This window comes from Sinohyriopsis cumingii, chromosome 4 (genome assembly GCF_028554795.1).
Source record: "Sinohyriopsis cumingii isolate HCF-2022 chromosome 4, ASM2855479v2, whole genome shotgun sequence".
Classification (NCBI taxonomy): Eukaryota; Metazoa; Mollusca; class Bivalvia; order Unionida; family Unionidae; genus Sinohyriopsis; species Sinohyriopsis cumingii.
This window is the reverse complement of record NC_142964.1, coordinates 37,811,088-37,822,457: the sequence shown is the minus strand read 5'-3', so window position 1 is coordinate 37,822,457 and position 11,370 is coordinate 37,811,088. Positions and strand designations below refer to the sequence as shown.

General features: G+C 34.4%; 1 protein-coding gene across 1 annotated transcript in view; it reads right to left on the bottom strand.

The window, feature by feature from the left end:
- Positions 1-700: 700 nt before the first annotated feature.
- The window catches only part of LOC149800942 (long-chain fatty acid transport protein 2-like), a 31,427-nt gene continuing 20,757 nt past the window's right edge, over positions 701-11,370 (bottom strand). The window contains exons 6-10 of the mRNA XM_089955012.1: positions 10,763-10,954; positions 9,815-9,914; positions 7,383-7,584; positions 6,536-6,633; positions 701-6,106 (exon numbers count right to left, since the gene is read on the bottom strand). Of these exons, the coding sequence (XP_089811138.1) occupies positions 5,796-6,106; positions 6,536-6,633; positions 7,383-7,584; positions 9,815-9,914; positions 10,763-10,954 (903 nt within the window). The 3' untranslated portion in view covers positions 701-5,795. The remainder of the gene's footprint in view (positions 6,107-6,535; positions 6,634-7,382; positions 7,585-9,814; positions 9,915-10,762; positions 10,955-11,370) is intronic.

The following is an 11,370-nucleotide window of genomic DNA, read 5'->3' as shown; positions in this document are numbered from 1 at the left end:
CCAAAACCCCATCGAAACAAAATAATTGTTTAGGACGCAGCGATAGCAAAATTGGGCCTTCCCCCCGTAATTATCGTTACCCTCTAATTGACTTCTCGATTCGATGGAGGCCTTATTTTAACGTTTAGAACCCTCTATCAGTTTGTAGGGTTCGCCCCCTCTGCTGCTATCCAGGTACATCGAGCAGTTCAAATGTGCATTTAAGGTCACTAAGTCCCGATTCTGTGCTAGAAAATCGCGTGGTTCTATATGATGAAATAATGTAAGACACCTTATATTGCATCGGAAATTTGATCGTGAACTGTTTCCAAGGTAGCTAGTGTATTTTTGTGAAAAAGTGAGATAGTTCAGATTATTCTACTGAGAAATAATACAATTACTAGCACTGAAAAAAACTTTCGTGAAAACAGGTCATATGCCGAAAACAGGTCGTATCCGAAAACTGGTCGTATGCCAAAAACAGCCAAAAATTATTTTCTTCGTCTATACATGTTGATCTGAGCATGTTCGTGATTCTTTTGGATTTATTTGGACTTTATACTTACTGTATATAATAAACAATGTGAACTGGGCTGCTTCAAAATCATGATTTTATTCAATACAATATAATACGTCAGAAGTAGAAGTTTTTATTCTGCTAATCTTGCTGGCCTCATGATGATTTAAATGAAGAAAACGATAACGTAATGAAAATGGCGGTGTTTTATATATGTTGAAAGAAGAAATATATAACTAAATAACAGAAAGGAGCCAGAACCACCTCGTTTTGTAAAATTTAACAAATACTTGCTTTTTGCTAGAATACAAAGTGAAAATACAAAACTGACAGTGTTGTAAAATAAATCCCCAATCGTCCTAAACGTTCTAACACAAGACCAAACGTATTGAGTTCCGAATGAATTCTACTGGTGTTTCGAACGAACTACAATTTTCAAATTGCAGATGTACCAATAACCTTGAATATTATTGATTTACTACCAATCTTGAAGTATCACCTTTATATAATCCAAAGGCAAATAAAGTTACCACAATCCCAAAATATGTATTTACCCCAAGAGACAAAAGGTACTTTGTTATTCCAATTAAATTCCATTTAATAATCTAAACGTGTTGTTTAATATAAAAACCTAATTCTTAATAAGAGAACCATGATAATGGTCATTTTAATGGAAATTTCGATCAAACTGAAAACAAAATTCTTTTCAGGATTATTCTAGATCAGACTACAAAACTTCGCCTAGAATAAAACCAAGTAAACATGTGTACTCTACATTACGTTAGCCATTTAGTCCCAAATTCAACACTGAATTATGGACAAAGGTCGATCACACAGTACATGCAGTAGCATTTATATCTATATCACGTGAAATAATAATATGGAGACAGACAGTCATGCATACAATTCTACATTGATAAAGGATAGAGATGTATACGATGTATCAATTCTTTATTAAACTATTATACAATTGTATACCATGCCTTGGCATTAAAGCTATTGGGATACAAAGTGTCTAACCTATGAATCCAGTAACTTTCTTGAATCAGTCTATTAATCTCTCCATGCACAATATTGATTGGCATCAAAGAAACACATGTAAAGACAGAGTATATGTATTAAAATACATTGAAATAGTTATTATAGGGGATAACTTAGGATCCATGCAATTTTCATATGAAACCGATGAATATTCATTCTCTTGGAAACCTGTTGAAGTGTCTGTCCAACATATTGCATGTTATATTGTTTACCGATTATCAAATAAAACACATCAGTTGACATGCAGTCCTTGTTATAACGTAGCGAGAACACTTGCTTTTATTGGATCTATTAAAGTAAGTACATTCTTTAATATTTTGTACATTGACAGCATCGAAGTCTGCCATATTTAAATGATGTAAAACATCTTTTTAATATTTTCTGTAATTTCAATTCTAGTCGAAAGATTCTTGCAAATGCTTACGTCTTGTATAAGTAAGAATTGGTTGACATTCGCAAAGGGTTTTTAAGCTTTTTTTAAAAGAATTGTGGAAACTATAATAGCTATTTATTACAAGCCCTATATTTGATAATACAGGTTTATATTATACAACGGAAGGAATTATATTTCTCTATGTACATTGCGTGTTTGAAGCCTCGTGTTGAGTTAGATTACTTTCTTTATTTAATGCCTAATCAAATATATGCATGAGTTAGTTTCCATTTTGGCAATATGTTTTTAATTCATTGAGATAATGTTCTAATTGAAAATCGTATTTGGACATCTGCTTGCAAGACAAGCAGTTCTTGAATGGAGAGAATGCACGCCTGACACTAAATCGAGATAGCACTTTGTTTCATTCAATGGCTAACACGAATACAAAACGAACATCGAAAAAGCTAGAATATGCGTGCGAGGTGTGGAAACCTTACCTAAAGTGGGAACGACACCAGTCAAACGCTGAATAGAACTATATATCCTATAAGACTAGTGAAAGTGAAAACTTTCACCACTGCCTTTGCCAAAACCGAATATCATAGTTTGCAAGGTCAGCTACCAACATATTTGCTCGTTGGCATCATGAGCAATACGACGCTTAAGGGAGCCATCAATCAAATTCCTTTCGAGTTGCAATTTTTCAACGTGTTCAAGATAACAGTCAACCGAGACGGCTAGACGATGAGAACCAGAACATTTAAACTTTTCATCACCCAGAGTAAGTACTTGGGATTGAATTAATTGTGTCTAAAGCCACAGGACATTTTGTACTAACAGCAGTCGTGGTCTTATGTACGTTGTTTATACACGAGGACGTGCCTCATAAGGATTTATTCACTAAAGACCAAGGCGGAAACGAATAACATGAACACTATAAAATCACCTCAGCAAGCACTCAACGTAATATTATATACATAATTTGATAATACTCTGGAGACGAATAAGCTGAGCTGATTAATCTTTGATTATCAGAAGACGAAAGAAGACACCTAGCAAGAACCCATTAAGAGAGAGAGAGATGAATAGAATGTTTCTACCCTGGACAAGAAGAAAACAAATAAGATCATTATGCGAATGTGTCCAGAACAAGTATATATTTAATCTTCCATATTGCTCTTGACATGGTTGTAATAATTACATGTCTAGCCATGGGACATTGTTAGATGAAACACAGTCATGCTAGTCAGAAACAACACGATATATGTTTGTGTATGAGTCAAGAAGAAATGTAGGAGAAGGCATGGTCTGTCAATCGAGAAGAGCTTATTTTCAGTGGTAGTGTAAGGACTTGCCTTACTATTGTCTACACCTATTGACATTTCTGTGGACCAAAGGCATGGAAGTTTTATTCCAACTGAATACGGAGACAACTCGATCATTGAATTGCTTCACAAATAATCTCAAGAGAAAAGTCAAGTGAGATTTGATGATTTATTCTTACCTTTAAAAACGAAATAAAAATGAATGCCATGAAATTTCATTCCTTTCTGACTCATGCTCATATACAGCTTCTTGGAATCCTGTGATGCGTGCTAAATTTCTTCATAACATTTATAGGTCCGAACAGTGCCTTATCATCTACACGAATGCCAGACATCTTCAAGAAACCTCTCCAGCTCCCACCTACCTTTCACTTCTGATTCTTTGGGTTAACCATGTCTACAAGTACCGAACCAGATAATGCTTTCTACATGTGCACAGACTATAGAAAAGAGAACATAAACATATTCATTTCCATTACCAGTAATTGGTGGCTGCGTTGATAAAATTGGAAATGCAAAGTTGGTCACCAAATGTGATCTTCTGAAATAATTCTGGCCAGTTCCACTGAAGGAAAATGGAAGGAAATTTCGGCGTTTGTGACTCCAGATGGACGTTATCAATATAAAGTGAGACCGTTTGGGATGAAGGTTCGCCTTGTACTTTTCAACGTGTAATGAATATGAAAATATATGCTCTAGATCATTGGGATGCTTACATCGATTATGTCATCGTTTACAACGACATCTGGAAAGATCACTTAGAGACAATTCGGACATTCTCGACAGACTCAGTGATGAAAATTCGACAATTCATTTATCCAAATGCGAGAATTGCCGTGTTTGTGTTACTTATCTAGGACATATCATGGGACATGAACAAGTTATAGATCCTAAGGTCAAAACTATCACTGAATTCACTTTATCAGTTAAAAGCAACTTGTTCTATTTTCTGTATGGCTGAGTAGGAAATTTGTTCCAATTTTTTCAGTATTGCTGAACCCCTGACAAATTTGTTAAGCACGAAAACCAAGTTTCATTGGTCGGAAAAATGTCAGGAGGCTTTTGATAAGTTAAAGTCCATACTTAAGAGGGCACCAGTTATTTCGGCTCCACATTTCAGAAAATCATTAAAAATGTCTGTTGATGCAAGTGATGTTATGGTTGGTGCAGTTTTGATTCAAGAAGATAAAAATGGTGCCGATCATCTAGTGTAATATTTTCTAAGAAATTAAATAAGTACCTGAGAAATGATTCCACGAATGAGAAGGAATATTTGGCTTTCATATTCGAATTGCAACATTTTCAAGTGTATATTAGTTCAGCACCTCCTCTGATTATTGTGTTTAGTGATCACAACCGCTTACTATTCTTTGTAAGATGTAAAACAAAATCCGAGATTTGTAATGTGGAGTTTGATGCTGAAGTAATGCAATACTGACATATAGCACATCCAGTATATAAAAAAAAAACATTCTAAAAGCAGATACACTTTCACATTAAAGTAATATTATATTATTTCATGTATATTTTGTTTCATTTATAAGATTTCATTACATGTAATTGTATCACATGTATATTTGCATTTATTGTTTTTAGTTCCTTTTTCCACTATACACTATTGCAATGTAACAGTGTATTTTGGACTTAACATTGTTCAAAATCGAGTTTATTTTCAGCATGACCTGAATTATTAATTATTATTCTGTTATCAACTGATACAATGCTAAATATTTATCTATGCGTATAGGTTTAATAATAGGATCTTTATTAATAGAAGTAAACACGTTTATTCAGGTTTGGGTCTAGGTTACTAGGATTGGCGTGGCGTACCTGACATAGTCCAAGTTATATATTATAATTATTGTAACAGACCTTCTGATTATAACTAACATTTTATTGTGTAAACATTAAGACGTTTCTAGAAGGTTATTTGCCTTAGATAATATTTTAAAGAAAATATTAATTGTGACCTGAGGTCAAGAAGGAAACTATACCATTTTGTTAATGTAAAGATTATTCATTCGTGATTTAACATTCGAGCAAAAGCAAGTAATTAGTTATTAGGACGTATGTCTGAAATTCTAGGATTATTTTTGGATTTAATTCGGATTACCGTAAGTTCCATTTTACATTTTCATTTTGGATTTTAGGGTAATAAACTGTTTGTTGAATTTTACAAAGCTTGCTGCTTTTTACTATTTTCTATTACTTATTTTAAAACTTTTGTGTCGTAATATGAGGATCATCTAGTTTTCATAATAAAGCATTATCATAACGTATAATTATAATTAAAAAAATCATTAACTTGACATAAAATTAAACCATCTCTTTTAAATAGCAAGGATACAAACACATCTAGTTCAACCGAGACTTGTCTTTGCCGACATTAATCATTATCTTCAATACATCAACAAATGCTTAACAAATTTTCAATTTTGCAAACGAAACCTCACAGTGGCCTCAACTTAGAAAAATGACAATTATTGTCAAACACAACTTTTATCATCAGTGTTTATTAGGAAGATGTTTCGGCAATATTGAATCATAAATCCTTGTTTCAAAGTTTTGATTTAATTCGAATCTGGTCATAGATTTCATGTGTGAGTTGAAAATAGTTTTTTCTAGAATCGTCTCTATAGTAAAGTGGATCTGTAATCAGCAATGGATCATATCCTTCCTTTACAAATTCTGTCTTCGTTTGTTTAAATGTCCCAGTTACCTTCATGTCTTTGGGAAAACGAAGAAAAAGGGGCTGCGCATATCGAGGAAGATTGTCTGAGCAATGCTTGTAAATATCTTTAAGAATTTCCGAAATGTTTACACCTTCACGTACATACAGCGCAGCCATTCCAGCCCGGCCTTCATTACCTGAAATAGTACACATCAAAATATTTCAAGAGAATGTAACATGCACCTTGACAGATGAACCTATTCTGCCTAAATACGCATGCGTGCAATGAAATGTATACCCATCTGCACCTTCCTATCCACAGGCATAAATACATACGTGTAAACGACAGATGGACATCTCTATATGAGAAATACATTGTGGCGTTATCAGGTAAATCCGTTACGAATAAAAGCTATAAAAAAGTTCAATAAACCTAAATAGAGAAGCATGTTTGTTCAACTGTGTTTAAAGGAGATAATTTAATCTACGTCATCGTGATAATAATGACGCCGACAATGTGATGATGACGATGATTTGTTAGTGGTAATAATGATGCTGGCAATAATGATAATAATGAATGTGCAGACAGTGCTGACAATAACAAACCTAAGTCAAATAAAACTGACCTGGAACCTGCACGCCGTAAACATTGGCATCTTGTATAAAATCCAGTCCAGAAAGAACATTGGCTACCTCACAAGTTGACACGGTTTCCCCTTTCCACCTGAGTACGAAAGTAGAATATCCAATAATTTATATCACTATCAATCGTATGATTACTGTTATTATCTGGACAATGTTTTCTCTATATCGTTCCATGTTGTTGCATGGGATCTAGCTCGTCCACTGTTGTTAGCGTCTTCGTTTAAATAGTCGCACTACTGTATATTGACAAATATTACAGGTCGGGTGCTGCATATACTTAACAATTGGAGAATTTTTCACATAAAAATAAAATGAAAATAAAGAAACAAAGACACAAAATAATATTAAAGCAATGGCAGTACAAACACTAACAAATGATAAAGGGTAGAAAACCAAAAATGCAAACGAGTTCCGTAGTTATGTTCGCCAAATATGTATGTAGAGAGAATTTCAGCGGCCGAACAGATCAGAATTATTACCTCGCGCTTCAAATAATATTAATACAAAATCTAGATGGCGTTCATAAAAGGCATCGTGGACCAGATGAATGTTTGTGTATCAGTAGAACTTAACAAAAGTCTTTATATGATGCTTGTTAATGAAGTATTTTAAATCAAGATTATTGCTAATGTTAAACGTTCCCTATTAAAAAGACAGCCATTACTAATCCAGAGCCAGAAGTAGGTAACAAATTACACAGATGCACATCATGGTCTTCCAGACTGATTTAAATTTATTTCCAATACAATGATGGACAGAACTAAACTTTGAATTTAAAAACAATGTCCTGACCTCAGTATCCAGACAATGAGAAAATGACGTTCTTACTTGTAGGTATCTCCCAACCTGTCCATAAAATAGATAAAGTAGTCCTTATCTAACCGGACCAAATCGCCGAAGTTGAAATAGGCATCACCATCCACGAAGACATTGCGTACGACCTTTTTCTCGTTCATATTCATGTCGCCGAGATAGAACTTAAAGTCCTGCATATTTTTAGGAATACCGGTGATAATGAGACCAGATCCTCCTGTCGAGCAAATGAATGTAACGTTTCTAAAAATTTCATTCCATGTATATTTTTTAATTAAATAGTAAAGGGGATCAATCTTTATTTCATCCAAAAGGAGAGTTTGTTTAAAAATATAGAGAACATGAGAGAATAAAGATAAATTATGCAATTTACATTAAATTTTCGGAAATTCAATAAATAAGACATTAAACTGGTAAATGCACAACTGGAATAAAAACGATTAGGAAATATAAGCAAGAATGCAGAATTGCACATACACGTATATATATATTAAACAAAACTCGGGGGAGGAAAACAGGTTAAAAGAGTTTATTATTACAATTCGGGTCTAATAATGATAATGACTTTGTTTTAAATATGGTATCATGTGCGTTAAATATCTGTCAGCAACTGATCTGGCAAGTTCTTCTTTTACATATGATTGGTTTTCAGCCTAAGAGGTACACTTTGTGATACAAGGACGAAAATCTCGAATGTACAGATCTGAAACGTGTGATGTGTTTTATCCAGTGTACTTTCAAGGTCACGTCTTAACAGTTCTCGTAAAGCAAACGTGAATCGTCGTTACCTTGATTTAATTTTTTTATTGACTTCAAGTCCAAACTTGTCAAGCACATACCAATGAAAATCGTTGTCAATTTGTCTTGTTAATATACATGATGTGACCACATGCTGAAGGAGTTCTGTATACTGATGACTAAATTTACTACAGTGCGTAGCATCAAGGCCTGGCATTAATACCTTTAAGGATGCTTTAAACCTGATTAATATGCATTCATAATTATTCTCCACAATGCATGACAGAGTGGAAGGGCAAATTTGTGACTCTAAGTCCGAAGTCTGGATAAATCATAATGTCTATTGATTTAGTCACGCCAATCAGTCTTTTCATTTCAAACAGAGTTGAACAATGGTTGTTGTTGTTGTAGGGTGTAATGCCATTTTTCAGCACAAGATAGGCTATACATGGCGGACTGTATTAATGGTGGAGGAAGAACCCAGGAAACCTCGGAAAGAACCACCGACCCACAAGAAGCAACTGGCAAGTTTTCTCACATACCCACATTGGCCGAACCCGGGACTCGAACCCACGCAGACAGAGGTAAGATGATAGTGATCGGTAACGGTGAGAGCTTTAGAACACTCGGCCACTCGAGGCCCCCTTGATCAATGGTTTCCACTCATATCTGTTAGGGAATCTCATTTACTATAAAGTTCAAGAGGATATCTGTAAGCTAGTATTTTTGAAGTTATTTCCAAATATCTGGAATAAAACCAGAGTGTACAGAACAGATGCTACCAAAACACTTATGAAGACCTATAAGGAATATTAGCTTGTAGATGATGTTATGGGACAGGGTGCAGAGTTTGCGTAGGAACAGACGTTTATGCTGATCAATATCAGTAGTCATTTGTATAAGCCCCAGCATTGACAGCATTGATGTAACGATAATGATTTTCAGGGAAAATCTGAATTAGTTTTCTAGCAAAGTGTTGCAATTTCTTGAGCTTCATTAGATCTCCGTTTTGAAGTTTATTCGAAACTTTGCAGCCCCATAGGTTGGAGCCACAGATTTCTATACAAACTGGACTATAAGTTTGAGTTAGATTTAGGTTAAACCAATTCCAACATATATAGGACAAAAAGCTTACGCTTGCCCGGCTTTTTGGCAAGCGTTGCTGGTGGCAACTAGTGCAACTATGTGCCCGATCCTGTAGTATTCCTAGGGGATTCAAGGGGTCATTTTCATAAAATATTTATTCACCAAATGTTGGAGACGTTAATTTAATTTGAATTGCTTCTTTTACCATAAGCTTACATTATATGACGTTGTAGAAACTGTTCTGTCGATTTATTTGTTGAATATTCGAAAATAATCTTTGGCATTTTAGCCTAGTTATCTGGATGATTTAATAGGCATGTAAGGTTATCTGCAAGCATAAGAAGCAGCTACGTAAACTTCCAATTGTCTACATTAGTTTGCTTTTTCTATGTGCTGTAGCAGCGCGTCTGTAAACATCAGATACAAAAAGAATGACAGCACTCCTCCCTTTCTAACTCCTCACTTGAATCAAACCATCAAGACGGGTAATTATTACATACATACATACATACATACATACATACATACATACATACATACATACGAAAATATTTAAAGACAGTAATTAAGCGAGTCAATCAATGACAGCAATGTCAGTAAAAATACCACTGTAATAATCTTACCTCTTTTGACTTGCTTGCAGTGGCCATTCTTGTCCCTCACTGGGTCTCCAGTGACTGGGTCCACCTCGATAACGTATTTTGGAATCAAATCAAACCTGTTCTGTTACAAATAGGGTAAATGTTAAATTAAAACCTGATATATATGCAATGGAAACTACATGTACTTCTTTAAAGTGTAAACATTATTCTTGCCTTTTGACTTTATATATATATATATATATATATATATATATATATATATATATATATATATATATATATATATATATATATATATATATATATATATATATATATATATATGCATATACATACATATACATATAAAGACAGGTATCTCCATGCAAATCGTGTTATATTACAGCTCAGTGTTCGGAATGTCTTTCAGTAAAACCCAAAATCTAATGATCTATCAACTACAGTTTTACTTAAGTTTCTTTAAGCAATCGTGATTTTTAAAAAATTACATTTTTTCCTGCGAATATTCATATTTCCTTCATCCGGTTCCATCACAATCATATGCAAAGAGATTATTGATATATTGTATAGTACCCATCACAGTCTAAATCTGGTCATAATTTCAAGGGGCTATATGGTTTCTCAAAACATCAAACTTCACGTTTCAGTGCCCTATCAACGTATGTGCTAGCGGCCTTATCTCATTTGTCATAGATTACAAGCGAAAAGTAACCAGCAAAAATAAGGTGTTGGTAGAGCGGTAAATGACACGGCGATGATATAAACTTAGAGCAGACACTCGCCATTTCTAAATCGATTTCCTTTTCGGCTGAAAAAGGCCAATATAAAACACCGATTACGAAAATGAAACAGACTGAAATGATGATAATGAGGAGGAGGAGGAGGACGAAGAGTAAATTGATGACAACGATGATAATGAACACCACAGAGTTACGCAAATGAATACATTAATAGAGAACAAGAACCAACCAGAATTGGGGAAATTCTCCCACAAGAGCCAACTCGATTGGACAGGTTCGCCGTGTTAGTTACCCCCTCGGTAGCCCCAAATACCTCACAGATCATAGGGACTCTAAACCGGGTCTGAAACTTCTTCCATATATCCTGACGGAGCCCGTTGCCCACGACTGCTTTCACTTTATGCACGCCATCTAGGGAATGCTGATGGATGATATCAAACAAAATTACATTATGAATTATTACAATATACTATTTTTCACCCGCAAAACTACCATTTGAACAATGACAAGAAGGAGATAACCATTTTCTGTAAAACTGACACATACAAATGTATATTTATTAAGGGACATTTTCGGTCAACAACAAAAATGTCGTGCAATTTATTATGAAAATACTACTTGATGATGGCACCTATTACTTTCACAATTTCATCATAGGTATGCGAATGTACCTGCATTAAGAATTTAAAGATATCAGTCTAACTACGATATCATAACCTACTATACCTTACAATGGAACAAATAAACCTATTGTCAAAGGCAGAAAGATGATTGCAGTTAACAGTCTCCTACCTAAGTAAAGTTATGTTTTACTGAAAGTTTGGCTAAATATAAAGT